At 46.4% G+C, this 22,092-nt stretch overlaps 4 protein-coding genes across 5 annotated transcripts; 3 read left to right on the top strand and 1 right to left on the bottom strand.

Annotated features, from left to right (window-relative positions):
* Positions 1 to 509: 509 nt before the first annotated feature.
* LOC127291839 (uncharacterized) lies at positions 510 to 8,176 on the top strand. Of its 2 annotated transcripts, none has more exons than XM_071818466.1 (10): positions 510 to 3,400; positions 3,697 to 3,796; positions 4,492 to 4,635; positions 4,739 to 4,996; positions 5,192 to 5,305; positions 5,798 to 5,914; positions 6,818 to 6,886; positions 6,981 to 7,181; positions 7,370 to 7,480; positions 7,557 to 8,176. In XM_071818466.1, the coding sequence occupies exon 1, from the start codon at positions 550 to 552 to the stop codon at positions 1,762 to 1,764; it is 1,215 nt and encodes a 404-aa protein (XP_071674567.1). In that variant the 5' UTR covers positions 510 to 549; the 3' UTR covers positions 1,765 to 3,400; positions 3,697 to 3,796; positions 4,492 to 4,635; positions 4,739 to 4,996; positions 5,192 to 5,305; positions 5,798 to 5,914; positions 6,818 to 6,886; positions 6,981 to 7,181; positions 7,370 to 7,480; positions 7,557 to 8,176. The 2 variants fall into 2 exon arrangements, with proteins under 2 accessions (XP_071674567.1, XP_071674566.1); XM_071818465.1 differs by having other exon boundaries at positions 6,815 to 6,886.
* A 3,444-nt stretch (positions 8,177 to 11,620) lies between these two features.
* On the top strand, positions 11,621 to 14,234 carry LOC127291838 (uncharacterized). The gene is made up of 4 exons (XM_051321160.2): positions 11,621 to 12,142; positions 12,520 to 12,630; positions 12,707 to 13,701; positions 13,797 to 14,234. The coding sequence occupies exons 1-4, from the start codon at positions 11,769 to 11,771 to the stop codon at positions 13,973 to 13,975; spliced, it is 1,659 nt and encodes a 552-aa protein (XP_051177120.1). The 5' UTR covers positions 11,621 to 11,768; the 3' UTR covers positions 13,976 to 14,234.
* Positions 14,235 to 14,918: 684 nt separating this feature from the next.
* Positions 14,919 to 16,031, top strand: LOC127291837 (uncharacterized). The gene has a single exon (XM_051321159.2). The coding sequence runs from the start codon at positions 15,015 to 15,017 to the stop codon at positions 16,002 to 16,004; it is 990 nt and encodes a 329-aa protein (XP_051177119.1). The 5' UTR covers positions 14,919 to 15,014; the 3' UTR covers positions 16,005 to 16,031.
* A 48-nt stretch (positions 16,032 to 16,079) lies between these two features.
* LOC127291836 (ATP-dependent Clp protease proteolytic subunit-related protein 1, chloroplastic) lies at positions 16,080 to 21,775 on the bottom strand. Its single transcript, XM_051321158.2, has 9 exons — positions 21,489 to 21,775; positions 18,468 to 18,583; positions 18,162 to 18,371; positions 17,954 to 18,058; positions 17,747 to 17,809; positions 16,952 to 17,063; positions 16,791 to 16,852; positions 16,523 to 16,705; positions 16,080 to 16,440 (listed from the first exon to the last, which is right to left on the bottom strand). The coding sequence occupies exons 1-9, from the start codon at positions 21,706 to 21,708 to the stop codon at positions 16,339 to 16,341; spliced, it is 1,173 nt and encodes a 390-aa protein (XP_051177118.1). The 5' UTR covers positions 21,709 to 21,775; the 3' UTR covers positions 16,080 to 16,338.
* Between the last annotated feature and the right edge of the window lie 317 nt (positions 21,776 to 22,092).

Genomic DNA, 22,092 nt, shown 5'->3' with positions numbered 1-22,092 from the left:
GCCGTCGGCACGGGGCAGGGAGACCATGGTGAGCACGCTTGAGGGGGTGGTGAGACGATATATGTGTGCACGGCGTCACTGCAGCATTGGGGACTTCGTCGACAACGTTGGCGGCGTTATCGTCCCAAACGGCATGGACGATGCCGTGTGCGTCGTGGCCAGGGGCCAGGGCATGCTCTTCGGGTGCGAGCAATTAGAGGCGGCCCGTGCGAGCGGACGGTTGGAAGGAGCGCGTGAGGGCGAGGGGGAAAACATTGGGGGCGTGGGGGGAGAACGGTGCATTGCTGTCGCATTGCTGTCCGTTTGATCTAATCAAATGGACGGTCGAGATTCGATTTTCCTACGGCACTTCGTGCCTTTATAAGTAGTAGAGATAAAGGAGAGATGAGTTAACTGAATAAAGGGAAGTTCAAAAAAAAGTTAACTGAATAAAGGGTGGAGATTTAAAAAAAACATAAATTGTTTGCTTGTCAGGCGTCTGGTCCCCCACCGGCCTAGCCCAGGTTGGATCCCGAGTGAACCCTAGGTGGATGCTGGCGGCGGAGGCCGATGGGGAGCGGATGCGAGCGGCGAAGGCAGAGGGGGAGTCGGTCCTGGCGCCGGAAGTCGATGCTGGCGGCGGAGGCAGAGGTGGCGGAGCCGATGCTGTCGGAGGGGGAGTCGCCGTCGGATGGGGAGGAGCCGGAGTCGGATGGGGAGGAGCCGGAGTGGCGGAGGTGCCGTCTGTGCGATTGCCTGTGCCGCTGGACATATTTTCGCTCCTGCGCTTACCGCCGCGTCGCCCCCGGAATTGACTACGTCCGCCTCCCCGCCGACGCCGCCGCCGTCGCCGACCACCACCTCCCCGGCTGGTCGCTGCTAGTGGGCATTGCCGACGGCGCCTCCTCCTCCCTACGGGTGAGTCGCCTCCGCGTGGCGCGGTCCGGCCGCATCCTCGGCCGGAGCGACGACGCGCTCGACGTCTTCCACGACATCGCCCTCGCCAAGCCGCCGGAGTACACCTTCAAAGCTGGCGCCGCCCCGCTGGCTTCCGACGGCCGCGCGCTCTGCGTCCTGCATCACGCTCTTCATCAGCAACCCCAGGCCCTGCAGCTAACTCTGCACCCGCACCCGCAGGAGACGCCGCTGCCGGAGATCGAAGGGATCACCGCCGACCATTGCGTGCCCATCTCCGCCGGCGGCCACGTCTGGGCTCTGTCCGCCACCCCGCAGGTTCACGGCATTAGCACGTCGCTCAGCTTGGTCATGCGCCGCCTTGTCCCTGAGTCCGGCGGCGGGAGACGGTGGGAGCTTGTCGGGAGCCCCTTCACCAGCCCACGCTTACACTACCCATTGCCCCCGTGGACCGGCAGGTTGCTCCAGGGCTACGCCGTGATCCCCGACGCCAACCTCATCCTCGTCTCCTTCCTACAATACGGCCTCTTCCTCACCTTCGCCACAGACTCCGGCAGCTGGTCTCGGGTGCTCACCGACACCGACGAAACAAGGTCGCAACGCTACCTCCCGATCTTTGGCCGCGCCATATATGTCGAACACCACAAAGCCGTCTACTTTCTCCACGACAACATCATCTATGCCTACAAGCTCACATACCAAAAGGATGATCAGGGAGGCACGCCGCAGCAGCTCAAGATGGATCTGCCCGTCCAGATCGAGTTTCTCTGCCCTTTCCAACCCGACCAAGGCTACGGCTTACTCACTGTAGGAGTATATGTGACATATGTATATGTATACATCATACCACCTATGTATTGTACTGCTTAACAATTTGTATGTACCAGAAGGACTGAGATGTAAAAGGGGAGAAGTAGAAGAAATAAAAGAAAGAAAAGCAGAGGAGAAGATAAGCCTCTGTTCGTCTCTCTTCCTCCCGTAGAAACCTAGCCTATAATCCTTTGTGATTTGAGTTGAATCTTCTGTGATTGCAACATGGTATCAGAGCAATAGATCCAGGGGCAACTGATTGACTCGGATTTGGTCTGATTCGAGCTACGCGGGATCTGGTGGTCGCCTCCGTGCGCCACAGTCGCCTTCGTCAAGGTCGCCGTCCGGGTGCTGCGCCGCGTCGCCGTCTTCCCGGTGCTGCATCGCGACGCCGTCGTCCGGGTGCTACTCGGTGTTGCCGTCGTTCAGTTCACTTCACAGGTTTGAGTGAATTGGATCTTCTTGCTCAGAGATTACTGGTGGAGAGGAGTTCGTATAGTGTGTTTGGCTGTAGCTATTCACTTCTTTTGTGGAGCGGCTGCAGTTATTCAGTTCTGTCAAGAATACCTTGTATCTGTTCTGGTCATGGGAGAATCTTCTAGTATGGAAAAATTGATGGAGAGTATGCAGCGCATGATGGCTCAATTGCTAGAGCAGGCACAGTCACGATCAAGTAGTAGCTCTGATGTTCTGAAAAGCTTGGAAGCTAATCCAGTAAGACTGACTGGTCCTGGTAATTTCTTTAGTTGGTCTCGTAATGCAGTGTTGATTTTGGAATCACATGGCTTGGAGAAATTTCTGAAGGAGGATGAAAAGAAGCCACTAGAAGTTGCACAAGAAGAATGGGACCAGAGTCAAAAACGGGTCATGGTGTGGCTGCTTAGTTCAATGGATAATGCTGTGAGGGAACAAGTTGAAGGCTTTCAGACCGCCGCTGAGGTTTGGACAAGCATTGAGAAGCAGTTTTCGGGGAAGTCAAACAAGATGCAGGTTACTAGAATACTTCATGAACTAAGGAACATCAAACAAGAACAGAAAACAGTGACTGAGTATGCCGGCGAAATTAAAAAGCTCTTCCGAGACTTGGAGTATTTTAGGCCATTCAAGGCACATGATCCCAAAGATGTACCACTCCTCCGAGAATGGTTTGAGCCAATATTGGTGCAAGCCTTTCTTGAAGGATTGAATGAGGAGTTCAACCTGCGATCTCAACTGATACAGGCATTACCTGACTGGCCCACTTTGGACCAAACCATATCAAGTATACTAGAGGAGGAAACTAGACTGTCAAACAAAATAACTGTTCCAAGTATAAATGCTGACACCAGAGCTGCACTCTCCTCTCTCACTCAAATTCAACCTAGTGCGGGAATGAGATATGACCAGGCAAATACCATCAGGTCAGAGTACAAGAAGAAGACCAGATTTGTGTGTGAACATTGTAATAGACCTGGCCATATGAGAAAGGACTGTTTTGAGCTGGTTGGGTATCCACCTGGATGGAAAAGGAGGCCCCAAAATAGACCAGTTAGGGGAAGTAATACTGAAAGGAGGTTCAATCAGAGTCATCTCAGTGCAGCTACTGATGAGACTCAGGTGGCTGCCGGAATCCAAGCACTGGAGGAGTTCAAGGCAAAAATGATGACAGCTACAACACATAACCCTGAAGTGGCATCTTGTTCTGGTGATGCTCAAGGTGCGAACTTCTCACTGAACTCCTGGATCATTGATTCAGGAGCAACTAATCATATGACTGGCTCTTCCAAAGATTTTATTACTTATATGCCACACTCGGGGAAAGATAGGGTGTGTATAGCCAATGGATCTACAGCGCCTATAATGGGATCTGGAACCATTAATTGTACACCTTCATTGCCACTGAGTCTAGTGCTACATGTCCCAAAATTTCCTGTGAATCTTCTGTCAGTCAGTTCTATTACAAAAACACTTAACTGCATAGCATACTTCTTTCCTAATTTCTGTGTATTTCAGGAGCTGGAATCAGGAAAAATACTTGGGACTGGGAGTGAACATGATGGGCTGTACTACCTTGACTCTACTTCAATCCCGCATGCTTTCAGCACTAAATATGGTTCGTCAACCAATGAGTTGTTTTTGCTTCATTATAGGCTTGGTCATTTATCATTTCAGTCTATGAGTCGTTTGTATCCTTCCCTGTTTAAGGCGTATTGTAAGGAAAAACTAGTCTGTGAAGTGTGTGAGTTAGCTAAGCACACTAGGTCAAATTATCCAAGTGTTGGAGAGAGAAGTAAGACACCTTTTGAAGTAGTACATTCTGATGTATGGGGACCATCAGCTGTAACCTCTTTGTCGGGGGACCGTTGGTATGTTATCTTCATCGATGGATTTAGTAGATGTACTTGGCTGTACTTGTTAAAACATAAGTCTGAAGTATTATCTGCGTTCAAGGATTTCTATAATATGGTGCGTAATCAGTACAATGTTAATGTGAAAGTACTTCGTTCTGATAACGGTACAGAGTATATTAATAAGGAGTTTGATAGTTTCTTATCTGCTAATGGGATTATGCGCCAAACTACATGTGTAAATACATCTGAGCAAAATGGGGTTGCTGAAAGGAAAAATAGGCATCTGCTCGAGGTAGCTAGATCTTTGATGTTCCAGATGAATGTACCAAAGTTCCTATGGGGAGAAGCTGTGAAAACAGCTGCATATTTGATAAATCGCATGCCTTCAAGAGTACTAAACTACAAAACTCCGCTGGGGATGTTAACTGGCAATAATCATTTTATCGTGCCACCAAAGATATTTGGGTGCACATGTTTTGTTCATGATCACAGGAACTCGGTTGGCAAACTTGATCCCCGTGCCATCAAGTGTATCTTTGTAGGGTATTCACCTACACAGAAGGGTTACCGATGCTGGAGCCCTACTGAAAAGAAATTTTTTGTGAGTATGGATGTTACATTTCATGAAACAGAACCCTTTTACCCCTTGAAAAATGCAGGTAATGGTAGTAAGGGGGAGAGTTCTAATAATATTTATGGATCAGGTAGCTCGGTGTTAGTGCCAATAATGGACACCATACCATTGGACAATGGAACAGAGGGGGAGCCAAATCATGACGCGGAAGCGAACATTCATGAGGTATTTGATGATACTCCTAGTCAACAAATTAATACTGACCGTGAAATTTTATCTATGGACTCTATAGTGTCATGTGATGAGCCACTACACCAAGAGGTGACTGATAATGATGGAGCTGGTGATGAGATACCACCAAAGGAGATGGGTCACAGTGAAGACACAGGTACTTCACATTCTACAAACCCAAGTAATGTTGGTAGTCATCCAGTTGTTCCGCGGAAGTCCACAAGGAAGAGGGAGATACCAGCACGGCTCAAGGACTGTGTAGAATACCAACATGATATTGCAAAATTTGTTTCTTATGAAAGGTGTAGTCCATCTTTTAAGAGTTTTATTTGTTCTCTTGACTCTAAATCAGCTCCAACTGACTGGAGAGAAGCTATAATGGATCCCAAATGGAAGGCCGCTATGTTGGAAGAGATGGAGGCTTTGGAGAAGAATAACACATGGGAAGTGGTTGAGCTACCAAAAGGTAAAGAGCCGGTTGGATGTAAATGGGTGTATACCATTAAACAAAATCCTGATGGTAAAGTTGATAGGTACAAAGCTAGATTAGTAGCTAAAGGGTATACACAAAAATATGGGGTTGATTATGAGGAGACGTTTGCTCCAGTAGCAAAGATGAATACAATAAGAACCTTAATATCATGCGCAGTTAATCTTGACTGGCACCTGCATCAATTAGATGTAAAAAATGCCTTCTTGCATGGGGATCTTCATGAAGAGGTCTATATGCACATACCACCTGGGTTTGCTACAGCTAAGACTGAAGGGAAAGTGTTGAAACTTCATAGATCCTTATATGGGCTGAAGCAATCACCACGTGCCTGGTTTGATAGATTCAGAAAGGCGGTACTAAAGCTGAGTTATAAACAAAGCAATGCAGACCACACCTTATTTTACAAGAAGAAAGGGAATATGCTTACTATACTAATAGTTTACGTGGATGATATTGTCATTACAGGGAATGATATTGCAGGAATAGAGGAGTTGAAGCAGCAGCTAAAGAGGGAATTTGAAGTCAAAGATTTGGGACAACTACGATACTTTCTGGGAATTGAAGTGTCACGAAGCTCTAAAGGTATTTATTTGTCTCAGAGAAAATATGTGTTGGATTTATTGTCAGAAACTGGGATGTTGGGTAGTCGCCCAGCATGCACTCCAATTGAGCAAAACCATAGGCTGGCAAATGACTCAGGTGAACCAGTAGATAGAGAACAATATCAACGATTAGTTGGACGATTGATTTACTTATCACATACTCGTCCTGACATAGCCTTTGCTGTAAGTGTGGTTAGCCAGTTCATGCATGATCCAAAAACTCAGCATATGAATGCGGTGCTTCGGATCATTCGATATCTAAAAGGTTGTCCAGGTCGGGGATTATTGTACCGACCACATGGAAATCTGAAAGTAGAATGTTACACCGATGCAGATTGGGCAGGCTCCCTAGAAGATAGGAAATCTACATCAGGCTATTGCTCTTTTGTAGGAGGCAACTTAGTTACTTGGCGTAGCAAGAAGCAAAGCGTTGTTGCTAGGTCTACTGCAGAGGCAGAATTCAGAGCAATGGCCCATGGGATTTGTGAAATACTATGGCTAAAAATTCTGTTGCTAGAACTGGGTTTGTTTCAGACCAAACCAATGATTCTATATTGTGATAATAAGGCTGCACTAGACATTGCACACAATCCAGTTCAGCATAGTCGGACGAAGCATATTGAAATCGATCGGCACTTCATAAAGGAGAAATTGGACAAGAGAGAAATATGTATGCCTTTTGTGAGGTCTTCAAGTCAATTAGCCGATATTTTAACCAAGGGATTAGGAGAAAAATCTTTTAGTAGCATGTGCAGCAAGATGGGGCTGTATGATGCTTTCAGCCCATCTTGAGGGGGAGTGTAGGAGTATATGTGACATATGTATATGTATACATCATACCACCTATGTATTGTACTGCTTAACAATTTGTATGTACCAGAAGGACTGAGATGTAAAAGGGGAGAAGTAGAAGAAATAAAAGAAAGAAAAGCAGAGGAGAAGATAAGCCTCTGTTCGTCTCTCTTCCTCCCGTAGAAACCTAGCCTATAATCCTTTGTGATTTGAGTTGAATCTTCTGTGATTGCAACACTCACCCGCCTTTCCAGCCGCCTCATGTGCGCTGTCTGGATCAGTGTGGCGTGGCTCGATCCGTGCCCGTGCGAGCACCTGCACGCCATCGTCACCACCTTCTACCTCCATGACACCCAGGACCTGGCTCAGGGAGGAATCAAGGCGCTGCATTCCACTTTCCGTCGGCTAGACATGGTGCCCAATCCGGCAGCACACCAGCATTTCTGCTTCCTACAGTAAGCATACTAGCTAGCCAGTTTCTGTTAATTTGATTGATCATACGCGGATTCGTGCTGGTCACCTCGTTTACCAGTTAGAGTTTTTTTTTGTCTCAAGCAATCAATCTACAATAAGCATTTTTGTGGTCACCTGCCAGATTGCTAAAATGTTTTTTTTACTGTCAACTAATCAATTGATTAATTAGGGAGTATGAAGACCAGGGCTCTCTGGTGCTGCAGCATCGTGGAGAAGAGGAAGAGGGTCTAACCAGTCCCCAGCACGTCGAGCATCCATCCAAGATGCTTAGTTGTTGCAGGTCTTGCTTCACCTGAATTAAGCTTTCATGTTTAACCTAACTTATACATCTAATAAGTTTTTCTTCTTGCATGCAGATACATGATGAAAATGCGCTCTACTCCTCCCTCGGGACCGAGTCGCAGCCTGCCGGTTGATCCTGCTTCAAGACAACAAGTCTGTTCTTGAAGTCATGCTGTGCCTGTGAAGCCGGCTAAAACAACTATCAAGAAAGATCTGATTATCATTTTCCAGAGTGGCTAAAAAATACACGCAGTCTCGTCCATAAGAGCAGGCATGCTTGAGTTTAGTCTGAACAAGGAGAGGCAGACTTTCGAGCGACCTGTAAGGCGTCCTAGTGCTGGTCCTTTCGTTATGGTTATCAGAGTTGGCCAAGAGACCATTGCTCTTACTGAGACTCTGCAAGTTTACCATCAGACACAGTTCAATTATGGATCCACCACCTCATTGTTGCGTTACATGCCAGATGAGTCGGATGTCGTCGGCTGGAGGGTAGTTATCTCTGTATATGTGGCAGTGAACGATGAATCCTTCATGGTTTGTGATGCTGTCACATGCTCGTGCCTTCTGTTTAACCTGGCTGCCAAACGATGGCTTGTTGTCGTGCCTTTGGCTGCTTTCAACGAAAACCCGCAACCGCCTGTCTGTATAAAGGACCTCCTAATAAATGGTAGATGTGTATTTGTCGATGGCTTTATCTACACCTGCAGAAATGAAGGGCTTGCTGCTTTTGAACTGCTTATTGTAGACTGCTCTCTTTACCTCAGCAAGCCGATCATTTTGCCGCTCACACGGCGTGAACATTGTGTGGGTGAGGACATGTGTTTGGATTATGCTGGCAAAGATGTGGGCTCCGGTGCTAATTTGTTCTACTTGGTGCAAGGTGAATGCTCTCTCTCGTCTTGATTATGCACCCATGGTTATCAGTTTTCATTCTAATGTTTCGTTGCAATGCATGTGTGTATATGCTAGGTGTATATTCTCCGCCCAAGCATGGTGTACGGATCACCACCGTCAAGGTTAAGACTCAAAGAACAGCTAGCAACAAAATGAAGCCGGCCGGAATCGATCATATGGACAGTGTCACGCGTTTCATACGTGACACCGAAGCCATGGATACGAGATGCTGCTTTGCGGTCTGCCAAATGCCAATGCCGTGCGTACGGCGACGATCCGTCTCCAGGATCGTGTACGTGTGTCGTCGTCCCGTGCGGATATAAGGATTATTAATGGAGGGTGGGCACACCTAAAAAAAAGTTACAGTACATGTATAAAAAAGCTAACTATGCTGAACTTTAAACAAAAAAGTATGTAGTAGTAGTAAAGAAAATTTCAAATTCGTGTACACCCCTGATTGCTCCCCCAACGAACGCCGGTGCATACAAATAGAGTCGATTGGCTGCACGCACGTGCATAAATCAAGTTATCATATCATTGATCCTCCGTGTAGGAATAAGTGTACTTCTCCGTTTCATTTTACCAAATAAAATTAAATTGATTAAATTTAAAGAAGTCCTAGCAATATTTATGACTGGAAACTATAAATGGAGGCATAGCTTCATGTAGCCATTTATTTTCAGAATTTTTTAAATTATATTTTGATTTTTTCAAAAAGTACAAAAAATCCCAATGGTGCATACTACAAATTTAAATTTTTATGAAATTTAAATATTTAAAAACTATAAAAACTTGTTAAATTTTGTCATTTTTATGTAGCAAAGAGTATGAAGAAGTTTACATTAAGGTTTTTCGCCATTATAGGATACAACATTGGCTGCATCTAGAATTTTTTAGATTTCATCGCGATTGGCAATATTGTAGACTATTTGTTATTTCTCTCAAGACCAATGTTTATGATTACTGCTCTCTTTTTTTTTTAGAGAGATCACTACTCTTATTATGTGTGAGTAGTTCTTACAGGCTTAGGGCTTAGGGCTAAAGCATAGCCTCACAACAATCTGAGCATATTTTGAAATGGGATTATTATGTTCGTGATTGAATCTAGATTTTTCTTGTCTCTTTAATCTCCTTACTCGATATAAGGATTTGTGAGGTACCCAAGGCCTCGATGATGGATCAAGATAATAAGGTGACATGATTGGTGATTTGTAGGCACGTTGAAACCCAGTGGCAATAAATGGAGTACAATAATTCAAGGTTTTCGTCTGTTTTACTTAATAGTTGCTTGGTCCCGACGCGACGGTGGTAGTGGTTGGACTAGTGATCTACAGTGTTTGTGGTTGCAGATCTATAGCGTTATTAACGCATCGCTCACATATATCTATCGGCATTATATCATCATACATTTTGTTCTTTATTATCTTTATCCCTTTTTTTTTGAAACCCAGGACTGTGAGGCAAAGAGCCCCACAGCATTTTATTATTATATAAAAACCCGAACCAAAGTCCAAGAAAAATGTACAACTAACTAAGGAAAAAAAGATATATACAACAACAAGCCGGAAAGGACACTAAGGCAGAAACCTAATCCAACTCAAAAGGTTATCCTTGTACTTGGCCTTGATTCTATATTGCAGCAAAGTTATGTTGTGAATGAATTGACCCTTCCACTTAGTGAATGAGCTTCTCTCCTATCTAAAGATCTTCGCATTTCAGACAAGCCAAATATTCCCTTTTGTGTATCCCTTTTGTGTATGCACATTTAGCCCTAGCCTATATCCTTTCATCGGTACAAAAATCACAAAAAATAACGTTTGTTCTGGTAAACAATGATGAGTACAAGTTCATAAGGTCTTGTTCAACATAATCTTACGCCAACGCAAACTCTTCCTAAGGTTTGACAAACCTAGGTCTTCTAAGAAAAAGCAAGGTATACTACATCCGTAATTTAGATTGAGGGTATCAACAAAAAACAAAAAGCAAAAGAGATTTCCTACAAGTGATGAGAGGAGGCGCCGGAGCATACCATCGACAAGTGAAGATTCCTTTGGTGTCGGACTGCATTTCCCCTCCCACTTGGTCCATGTGTGTCAAACAAGGAGGTCTTGCAGCAAAACATTTTTACTAGCGTTGACGAGGGGACGGTAGAGGGACGAAAGCATACGAAAACAAATGGCCAAACAAAGAAAATAATCTTGTGGGAGGAAACCACAATTGGAGCTCGGGTTACGTGGATCGTGTTCATTTTTCAAGATTCAAAAACAACATTTTAGAGTTAAAAGATAAGATCCTAGATATAGTCAATGATGTATTCTAGGAGTTTAAAAATCGTTTGGAACTTTAAATTGCAATTTTTGATTTTTTTGGCTACATGTAGCCCGAGCTGCCAAATCTGCCGACAAACAAAAGTGTCGGAGGCCCGAAGACAAACAATGGCAGCCAGCCAGCCAGCCACATAAGGCGTTTGCTTGTCGTCTTGTCCCCAAGTTAGATCCCGAGTGAAGTGAAACCCTAGCTAGGTCGGTCCATGCCGGCGGCGGAGGCGGCAGAGGGGGACTCGCTGTCGATGCTGGAGTCGGAGGGCGAGGAGGCGGAGCGGCGGCGGTGCCGTTTCCGCTACTGCGTGTGCTGCTGGGACGATTTTCCCTCGGCCCGCGTCGCCCCCGGGATCGACTACATCTGCCTCCCCGACCCCGACGCCGCCGACCACCACCTCCCCGCCTGGTCGCTGCTGGTCGGCGTCGCGGACGGCGTCTCCTCCCTACGGCTTAGCCGCCTGCGCGTGGCGCGATCCGGGCGTATCCTCGGCCGGAGCGACGACGCGCTCGAGGTCTTCCACGACATCGTCCTCGCCAAGCCGCCGCGGTACACCTTCCAAGCTGGCGTCGCGCCCCTGGGTTCCGACGGCCGCTCGCTCTGCGTCCTGCACCAGGACTATCATGAGCAGCCCCAGGCCCTGCAGCTAACTCTGCACCCGCCCAAGCCGCAGGCGATGCCTCTGCCGGAGATCGAAGGGACTACCAGCTATTGCATGCCCATCTCCGCCGACGGCCAAACCTGGGCTCTGTCCGCCACCCGTCAAGCTGATCACATCGACGCGTGGTTGACCGTCGTCACGCGACGCCTAGTCCCCGCACCCGGCGGCGGGAGGCGGTGGGAGCTTGTCGGGGGGCCCTTCACCACCCCAATAGCACACAAGATATCATCCCCGTGGATGGGCGACTTCCTCCTGGGCTATGCAGTGATCCCCGACGCCAGGCTCGTCCTCGTCTCCTTCCAGCAGTACGGCCTCTTCCTCACCTTCGCCCCTAGCTCCGGCAGGTGGACTCGGGTGATCACAGACAGAAAAAGGTCGGAACGCTACCTCCCCATCGTTGGCCGAGGCACATATGTCCAACAGCACAAAGCTCCGTGACAACACCATTTATGCCTACAAGCTCGCCTACCAAAAGAATGATCAGGGAGGGCCGGAGCAGCTCAAGCTGGATCTGCCCATCGTGATCGACTATGTCTGCCCGTTCACACCCGGCAAAGGGTACGGCATCCTCACCCGCCTCGCCGGCCTCCGCATGTGCTCTGTCTGGATCAGTCTGGCGCAGTACACCCCGTGCCCGTGCGAGAACCTGCACGCCATCGTCACCACCTTCGACCTCCTTGACACCCAGGACCCGGTTGAGGGAGGAATCAAGCTGCTGCACTCAACTTACCGCCGGGTAGACATGGTGCCCAATCCGCCAGCTCAACAGCACTTCTGCTTTCTACAGTAAGCATACTAGCTGTTTTTCTCTAAGAAATGGAAATAGAAAACAGAAACTAACAAAAAACAGAAATTAATAAACAGGACCAGGGCTCGCTGATGAACTCCCAGTCTCCTTTTAACAATTAAATTAGAAAAAATGCTCTATTTTTAGAATGATAAAGTTTCTGTTTTTCCTTTTGTTGAGTTTTTATTAATTTGATCGATCATGCGTGCATTCGTGTTGTTCACCTTGGTAGCTAGTTACCGTTTTTGTTCTGTCTCAACTAATCAATCTACACAGCATTTCTGTCTCAAGTAATCAATCTACATTAAGCATTTGTGTGGTCACCTACCAGATTGCTTACAGGTTTTTTTTGTCTGTCAACTAATCAATTGATTAGGGAGTATGAGGACCAGAGCTCTCTTGTGCTGCAGCAACGTGGAGAAGAGGAAGAGGGTCTAACCAGTTCCCAGCACGTCAACAAACCATCCAAGATGCTTAGTTGTTGCAGGTCTTGCTTGATCTGAATTTAGCTTCATGTTTTACCGAGCTTATACATCGAAATAAGTTTCTCTTTGTGCATGCAGAAACATGATGGAAATGCGCTCAATAACATTCCCGGACTTTCAATGCGGCATGGACGGTGGTCACATTGCCCATATGTGCTCTCGCGAGCCAGCTGAGGGGCCCTTCTCGACAATTCCTCCCTTGGGACTCACTCGGAGCCTGCCGGTCGACCCTGCTTCAAGGCAACACCAAGTCTGTTCTACAAGTCCTGTTGTGCATGTGAAGGGTGCTACAATGGCTATCAAGAAGGATCTGATTATCATTTGCCAAGCTGGCTCACGAGCAGTCATCTACCAGACGGGTGCCATGGATGATGATGTCAAGCCCATCGAACTGTGTTGTGCCGCAGTTGGTGATCGTGATTGGCACTTTTTCAAGAATGGCTCAAAAATACAGGCAGTCTCGTCCATGAAAGACGGCATGTTTGAGTTTAGTATGAACAAGGACAGGCCAACTTGCAAGCGACCTTTACAGCGTCCTAATGCAGGTCCTTTCGTTATGGTTGCCAGAGTTGGCCAAGAAACCATTGCTCTTACTGAGACTCTGCAAATTTACCATCAGACACAGTTCAATTATGGACCCACCACCTCATGGTTGCGTTACAAGGCAGATGAGTCGAAGGTTGTCTTCAGGAGGGTTGATATCTCTGGATATGTAGCAATGGATGATGATTCCCTTATAGTTTCTGATGCTATCACATGCTCCTGCCTTCATTTTGACCTGGGTGCCAAACAATGGAGTGTTGTCATGCCTTTGGCTGCATTCAAAGAACGCCCGCCTGATCCTACAGAGGCCCTTTTAAATGGTAGATGTGTATTTGTCGATGGCTTTATCTACACATGCAGAAAAGGAGGGCTGGCTGCTTATGAACTGCTTCGTGAAGATCATTCTCTGTACCTCAGCCAGCCTATCTTTTTGCCATTATCACGCGTACATTGTGTGGGTGAAGGCATATGTTTGGATTATGCTGGCAAAGATGTGGACTCTGGTGCTACTTTGTTGTACGTGGTGCAAGGTGAATAGCTTCTCTGTCTCTTCTCGATTATGCATGCATGGCTGTGATCAGTTTTCACTTCTAATGTTTTGTTGTAATTTATGTGTATATGCTAGATGAATATTCTCCGCAGAAGTATGGTGTACGGTCCACCACTTTCAGCATCACCACTGTCAAGGTTAGGACTCAAAGAACAGCCAGCAACAAAATGAAACCTGTGGGAATCGACCATATGGATAGTGTCACGCGTTTCATACATGAAGCCATGGATGTGATATGCTGCTTTGCAGTCTGATGGATGCATGCCCTATTATTATTAGTAGTAGTATATACTATATAAGCTCCATAGTATTTGTAACCCTACGTTTCCATGGCACTTGACACCTCTTTTGGAAGCGAATCCGGAGGATCTGGACTTTTAACATGCACCGAGAGGACAGGTTGTAGGTCTAATTAGTTGTATTTTGGTGGTGGTAAAACTTACATTTCTCTAGAGCGCCTGTATGTAATGACTGGTGACCTTGGCTGAATTATATTCCAAACATTTTCTAGTACCTCTCGAGGGATTGTGCTAGTGCTTTTGCTCTCCTTTTATGCCTGGAGAAATCCCTATTTTTTTATGCATGTTGCCAATGCCACATTGCATCATCGGCGTTCCAGGCAAGAAACTAGCTCAAAAAAACTTGCCTATTGTTAAATAAATAATGTGCTGGAGTTGATCATCACAACGCGGCCCCCATTTCTGACATGAAATGTGTATGCTTGGGCTATCGGGAGAGTGGCGATTTTACAGGTGCTATAGGTGCTAGAGTCAGAATATGGATAACGTTGTGAAATATTTTGGCAAAAAGTGAAGTTGCTGATGTGAGGGAATTATGTTTTAGTTGTTTTTTTTCATAATTTTGTGAGGGAATTGAGTTATCACATGGCTGATGTTACCGATAATGTGACTGCTGTAGGTATTTTTGCCTGCCTTCAAAAAGAAGTTTTCGTAGCTTAGCTAGCTTGGGTGCGACGGTAGCAAGCAGTACGTCTCCTGATTGGTTCACCTCCGTAGCATAGCTTAGCTTCCCTCCAAGCTCGAGTTACTAGCTTGCCCACCGGCGCAAATATCCCTTTCCTCGCCGCCCGCGCCCGGCGCCCGCCATGCAATGCAAAACCTTTTAGAGCAAGTTTCGAATCCACCATTGCGCTCGATCGATCGATCGATCAGTATATATGTACGCGGCGCACCGGGCTAACCTGCTCATCTCATCTCGATCTCATTCTCGATCGATCAACTCAATCACAACACCACAGCAACCTCCACCATCATTCCTTGCCTACGCTTCCTCATGGCGGCCGCCACCAAGAACAAGAACCAGCCCCCACCACCAGCACCAGCGCCAGCGCCAGCGGCGAAGTTCGAGTGGGCGGAGAAGGCCGGCAGCTACGTGCTCCGGCTCACCCTCCCGGCGGGCTTCAACAAGGACGACTTCCGTGTGCAGGTCGACGGCGCCGGGAGGCTCACAGTCCGCGGCAGCCGTCCCGCCACCGCCGCCGCTGGCCCTGGCCCTGGCTCGTTACACAAGGTCTTCCAGCTGCCCTCCACCGCCAACCTCGACGAGATTGCCGGCAGGTTCCAAGCCGGCGTGCTCACCCTCACCATGCCCAAGCGCGCGTCACCATTGGCCCCGGCGCCGACGAGCATCGAGGAGATTAAGAGGAAGCCGGATGTTGGAAAGGAGACCAAGGCCAACGAAGAAGATGCGTTGAAGAAGGCGGCCATGGACAGGAAGGCTCAGCAACAAAACCAGCACGAGGAAGAGGAGAAGGCTAAGTCACGGAAGCAAGAGCAGCAGAAGCCAGCCCTACCACCGGCGATGGTGAAGAAGGAACAAGAAGTGAAGCCCAAGGCACCTCTGGTGGCAACGGTGCCACCGCCGGTGAAGAAGGAAGAAGAAATGAAGCCAGCCCTACCACCGGCGCCCAAGCCCGAGGCTGCGACCGTCGTGGACAAGGCCAAGCCGACGGTTGCCCAAGAGAGCCCAGCCGAGACGGTGAGGCGACCCGGCGAGGAAGAGCAGCGCGCCAAGGCTGCGGCCGACAAGCAAGTGAAGGCGGACCGAGAGAAGAAGGTGCTGGCCGCGGTCAGCGGTTGGAAGGAGCGCTCAATGCGGGAGCTCAAGGGGTTGACAGACATGAAGTGGGCAGAGGGGTTGACGGACATGAAGTGGGCGGACGGCGTGGTGGAGGCGGCGAGGAACAACAAGGAGGTGGTGGCTGTCGGCATCGCCGCCTTCTCCCTTGGATTCCTCGTTTCCCAGAAGCTCTTCAGGAAGTGAGCATTACAAACAGATATGTGTGGATATACAAACGTACGAATGTAAAGATAGTTGTGTAATTAAGAGCGTGTAAACTGGCACAACAAACATTCAAAGCTATTTGTGCAAGTAACATGTGTACATTGATACAAGAAACATGGAGTCAATTATCATATCTGCTACAACCAAACTCGCAAAAATTGGGCATTTTCCAGTGACCAAATCTACCAGAGAATGCATTAATCCGTGTGTAACATTTCATTACCCTGAATCTATCACAAAATCTGGCAGGGGTGATCTTAGTCTACAAACACGCAGGGATGGATGTCGCCTACGTGTGCCATACCGTTCTAACCTATCTAGGTGCGGTCGGAGTCGACCATCGTCCAGCTCCAGCAGGCGCACGCTTCCCTGATTGCTGCATCTTCTGTGCTTTGGCAAGCTGCGCAGTCAGGTCCTGATCCATGATGAAATTCATCAGCCCACAAATCCCCCACGGTATATCATCTACACATGGAAAGACAAGGGGTGAAAAATACCTTTGGCTTGAACGAACCATCCAGTGAGTGCAAGATTGTATCAGCGATCCCGTAGTCGATGGCCTCTTGAGCACGGAAGTACCTAGGGCCCCTGAGGAATTCTGCGAGCTCTTCCTTCGGTTTACCAACTCCTTTGGACACGAGCTCCAGGTAGTAATCCGTGTTTGTGTCCAACTCTTTTGCCTGAGTGCAAAATAAAATCTTCAACGCATAGCACAGCAGACAGAATCATGGTGCAAATATATCGAAAAGAAGAGCTGGGTTTCACCTTAATCCACATATCAATGGCAGCTCCACCGGACTTGTGGACCTTGGGCAGGTGAAGTTTAGCTACAGTTCAGAAATGTACATCAAAGAACGTTAAGACATCCTTGTCATGGTCATTCATGTACGCACATGGTCAAGGGGAATCTGAGAAAATTGACGTACTTATCGAATTTGGTAGCACCCCTCTTTTACCCTTCTCGCCCAGGGAAAGAAGCATCGCAGCCTGACCATACGCCATGCTCAGATTGATCGTGTAAACCTTGGCTTTGCTCCGCTGTAAGACCAAGAAAGATAACATACAGAAGTCAGACTAAACTCCTTTGTTATGAATATAAATTAACGTCTTCAATTCATATTGCTTCAAAGGAAACGGAATCTTTCATCCCATATGATTTATTAAAGATGGAGTATGCTAAGGTGTAACTGCAGTCTGAGATGTAAAAGCAGCAATTCTGCAGATCCAGTTTCACTATTAAGTAATCACTGGTCATCGAGTGAACTGAAAACACATACTTTTTTTTTGGCAAGCAATAGCTAACAAACTTTTAAGTGACAATAGCTAGCATATCTGATATCAGACACGAATCCAGCCAAACTAATTTGCTTCAGTTTTGAAGGGAATATGAAGGTACGCCAGATACACAAAATAGACAACTGTTGTAGACTGAAAATCACAAGGGCTGAACAGAACAGCATGAGCATATGTGCAAAAGAATTTGAGCAATATAATCATGCCGTCAGAAATTTTAAAACATAACGGAATCACTATTATCCAAACCAGAAACATGAATATGCCCTGGGAAGTGGGAACTATAATAAATCATTATGTGAACTTTGTCCAATATGCAAATATTGACAGAGAAGATGACGAATTATGCCAAAGAAAAACATTGCGAGCATGATATAAAGATATGTCCAATTTGCAGTTAGTCTGACTGAAAAAAGAGAAGTGCTTACATTGATGAAATCAGCAATTGCATATGCATCCGTTTCAGATGCAACCAGCTCATTATTTTCATCCTGTTGCGGCACAGAGAATAGGAATAACCATAAACCATACTTGTACACATTGATACAAACGTTTATGGAAGCGAATAGAAAACGATATGCTAACAATTTTAAGAAATGTTGTTTCTGATATCGACAATTAAGACATGTACTTACCATTGTTCCCGTGGAGTTTATGTATAAGTATATTGGTTTTGTGCGATCGTCATAATCTAGCCACAGAAACTGTGCAGCAATCAGCTCAGTAACAGCTGGAACAATCTACCAATAGAACAAGGAAAAGATAAGGTTACCAATCTGTTAACTGAAACCTTATAAATACGACGTTGCAGATAAGAAACAAGATAGAAAGTTGGTCTCTTACTGGCATTCCAAGAAATATAATTCGAGAGTCCAATAGTAATGAAGGTAGATCTGGGGCTGAGCTTCTCATTCTTCTATATCCTCGTCCTGCTCTACCCATGCTCATGCTGGGCATGCCCATACCCATGCTGTAACTTGCAGGGCCCTCATGGGTGCCTGATAAGGAGTACATGCCAAATTCATCGTAACTCCTAGAAGCAGCAACAGTTTCCTGCATTTGTTGTGGTTAAACTCTATGTTAACTTTGAAGTATGACTCCACTGGAACAAAATGACAAATGAACAGAGCTCTGCATGAGTTAACTAACCTCTGTAACTTTCGTTGATTGCCGATTATAAGGGTTGTCATCAGTCATAAACATTTCCATCTGGGAAGGACTCAAGCCATAAAGGAATTGAGGAACATTCTTGTAATTGTCCATCACTGCAAGAAGGCACAAGACTTCAAAGCAGCACAACAAATAACTGGACAAAAAAGTAAGGAATGAGGTACCTAAGTGACAGGTTGCAAAGCTAAAACAGGCTAGAGAATTGATCACCACCTCAACATAAAAAAAAACATCTGCAATGATTTGTACGTGCGCGTAAAATATGTGATGTGAGGACATTTTACATCAAGCACTCAATGAGACAAAATCACTAATGATAAAACATGATCCTGGCATGTCTGGCACTTATGCATAATCAACTCGCAAACATCGTCTACTTATCCCCTACAGTCTTGTTAAAGAAAACTCTACTGCTTCTTAACAACCACCTGCTAGTAAAATTTTCCATAGCCATTTTTAAGCTACCTAAGAGAACGTGGAAATAATATACTGTGCATCAGTCACCTACTGAACTTTCGCACATGCTTGCCACTATAGAGCATCCATAGCTGATGAATTTCAATATCCTCGCCTCCTATCCAGAGTTAAGTCGACTATACAAAAATGCCAAAACTGGGAAAGAGATACATGGGAATTTGACATTATCAACATTCAACTATTGCTCTAACAAGATCTAAGGTAGTACATAGGAGCTAGAAGAAGCACCTCATTTTCAACTCCCTAGGGCAGCACATATGGTTTCCTTATTTACATGGTTTTTTACAGTTATAGAGCATGGATCACATTCAGGTGCGAACGTACTAATGAACTCTCTGAACCTGTAACCCAGTAACTTAACTCCAAGCAATCATGATCTGTACATAATTTTTGGGTTAGTAACTTAATTCTACTACTATTCCTCTAAGAGGATCTACACGATTTGTAGCAGATAGGGGAAGCATCTCATCCTAGTACAGCACAAGGCGTATTTGAGATCATCGCTTATTTACATGGTTTTGTACAAGTATGCATACCAAATTCGTATTCAAGGATGAACAAACGTTGACAGCGCATCATTTATCCACCAGACTAAATACTGAGCATTAATATTGAGCGGTGAAATTGCAGTAACAAAGCTATCTGAGTATGTAACCCCAGTAACTTGGAGCAAATCATAAGCTCTACAGAGTTTTCTTCTTTGATTTGGATGGTTGCATACCAGTGAAGCTCTGACTAGGTTTCAATCCAATGAAATGGAACTGGGACACGTTCTTAGCACGAAAAGCGCATCGTATGTTCACTGGAGCCTCCTAGTCTAAACTAGCCAGCAAGATGTTGTAATAAATCAGTGAGGTGGAAGGGGTAGTGGGGGAGGCGAGCACACGGCCATCCTAAGTGAAAAGTCGCAAAGCTAAAACAGGGTGGAGGATTTCTCATGACCTCAACATAAAAGAGTAACAAGTGTCATGATTAGTATGTGCACGTAAAATGTGTCACATGAGGACATTCCACATCAAGCACTCAATGAGATAAGATCACTCAGCATAAAACATGATCAAGGCATGTCTGGCACTTATGCATAGTCAACTTGCATGCATCGTCTGCTTCTCCCCTACAGTCTTGTAAAAAAAACTCTACTGCTTCTTAACAACCACCAGCTAGTAAATTCGCCGATAGCCATTTTAAGCTATCTAAGAGTAAATGGAAACAACATAATGTGCATCAGTCAACTACTGAACTTTTACACATGGTTGGTAGTATAGACCATCCATAGCTTATTAATTCCAGTAGCCTCACCTCCTATCCATAGTTAAGTCAACTCAACTGCATACCGAAATGCGAAAACTTGGAAAGAGAAACATGGGAAAATCGCATTATCTACATTCAAATGTTGCACTAAAGAGATCTAACGTAGTACATAGTAGCTAGAAGAAGCATCTCATTTTTATGGTTTTGTACAATTGTAAAAACCGGATAGTATTCCTAGTACAGCACAAGGCTTATTTGAGATCATTGCTTCTTTACATGGTTTTGTATAGTTGTGCATACCAATTAGTACTCAAGCATGAACGGACGTTCACAGCGCATCGTTGGTTCACCAGACTATATATTGAGCGCTGAAAATGCAGTAACAAACTATGTTGGACCTATAACCCCTGTAACTTAACTTGGAGCAAATCATCATTTGCACAGAATTTTCTTGTTTGGTTTGAATGGTTGCATACCGCTATACCAGTGACCCTCTGACTAGATTTTGCTCTAGCACGAAAACCGCATCGTTTATTCAGCAGCTGACAGGAACCTCCTAGTCTACTAGTACTACTACTAGTACTACATGATAAACTAGCCAGGCAGATGTTTTAATAAATTGAATTCGGTGAGGAGGTAATTGGGTGAAGCGAGCTAACGGCCATCCTTGAACATTTGGTACTACAGATCATCCTTAGCTCATTAATCTCAGTAGCCAACTCGTATTCATAGTAAAGTCAACTGTATTTGAAATGCTGAAACTTTGAATGAGAATGGGTGGTCTATGGCGTTAACTGCATCCCGGTATCGCCGATTGCTCTGCTATAAGATGTCTATGTACTTGATTGCAGCTAGGAGAAGAGCATCTCATCTCTGAGTCCCAAGTACAGCAGGCTGACTTGAGATCATTTCTTGTTTACATGTCTTTTTACAGTTGTACGGGATGATTTGTTGTCAAGTGCGCACCCACGTTGAAATCGGGCAGCGACTTAACTATCAGAATATATAGCCCAGTAACTGAAGCTCCTGAGCAGGTCTTTTTTTGGTTGCATGCCAGTGAGTGAAGGACTGGTTAGGTTGTGCTCTATCAGAATTGCAACTGAGAAATACTCTAAGAAGAAAAAATCTCATCGTTTATTGGCTCAAATAAAAACTGGATTTCAGGAATGCGCTGATGTTGCATGAACCCATGCATGTGAGGATGCTAGCTAGTAGTAATAAGATGTTGAAATTCAGTAGGGGGAAGAAGAGGGAGGTAGCGGCGGCACTCACGCCCATCCTTGAGGTTCTCCTCGCGGAACTGCTTGGGGACGCGGTCGTAGCCCCCGCTGGCGCCGTCGCCGTGGTAGTAGTGGCACCTGCAGCCTCCGCCGCCCCCTGCCGACCTCCTCGGGAGCCTCGTCGCAGGCTGGGAGTGGGTGGAGGAGTTGGGGAAGGGGGCCCTGGCCGGCGAGGGCGAGGCGGCGGCGGGGCAGCGCAGCGCGAGCGCCATGGTCGCCCTCCCTCACTCGCTCGCTCGCTGCTGGGTGTGGTGGGAGTGGGATGGTTCGGATAACTGGCCTGTTTTTTTTCTTCTCTTGTGAGAGCATCTCCACTCGTCCCCCCGAACAGGCCCCCGGCGAGCGTTTTTTCCATCCGGACGGCGTAATTCGGCCCAGTCGCGCCCCCGGTTTCTCGTTTTCGTCCGGATTTGGGCCTAAATTCATCCGGCGATCCCACGACATCCCCGGCCCCCCGGGGAGCTCTCGGGGACTCCGGACGAAACGAAAGCGCGCGAAACGGCGAGGAAACTTCCCGCGCGTCTCGGTGGCCCCAACTTGCCTGGGCGAGAGAAACCGATCGTCGTCCTCATCGCATCGTCTTCCGCGCGCCGTAA

This window comes from Lolium perenne, chromosome 4 (genome assembly GCF_019359855.2).
Source record: "Lolium perenne isolate Kyuss_39 chromosome 4, Kyuss_2.0, whole genome shotgun sequence".
Taxonomy (NCBI): domain Eukaryota; kingdom Viridiplantae; phylum Streptophyta; class Magnoliopsida; order Poales; family Poaceae; genus Lolium; species Lolium perenne.
Note: the sequence above shows the minus strand (reverse complement) of the source record. Positions and strands in the feature narration are given on the sequence as shown.

Excerpts from the sequence above, each read along its gene's own strand:
- LOC127291839 (XM_071818466.1), top strand. The coding sequence starts at position 550 with ATGGGGAGCGGATGCGAGCGGCGAAGGCAGAGGGGGAGTCGGTCCTGG.
- LOC127291838 (XM_051321160.2), top strand. The coding sequence starts at position 11,769 with ATGTCCAACAGCACAAAGCTCCGTGACAACACCATTTATGCCTACAAG. Across the intron at positions 12,143-12,519 it reads CAGCACTTCTGCTTTCTACA|GGAGTATGAGGACCAGAGCT; the intron begins GTAAGCATACTA and ends TCAATTGATTAG. Across the intron at positions 12,631-12,706 it reads AAGATGCTTAGTTGTTGCAG|AAACATGATGGAAATGCGCT; the intron begins GTCTTGCTTGAT and ends TTGTGCATGCAG.
- LOC127291837 (XM_051321159.2), top strand. The coding sequence starts at position 15,015 with ATGGCGGCCGCCACCAAGAACAAGAACCAGCCCCCACCACCAGCACCA.
- LOC127291836 (XM_051321158.2), bottom strand. The coding sequence starts at position 21,708 with ATGGCGCTCGCGCTGCGCTGCCCCGCCGCCGCCTCGCCCTCGCCGGCC. Across the intron at positions 17,064-17,746 it reads CAATTGCTGATTTCATCAAT|CGGAGCAAAGCCAAGGTTTA; the intron begins GTAAGCACTTCT and ends TTGGTCTTACAG. Across the intron at positions 16,706-16,790 it reads CCATTGATATGTGGATTAAG|GCAAAAGAGTTGGACACAAA; the intron begins GTGAAACCCAGC and ends TTTTGCACTCAG.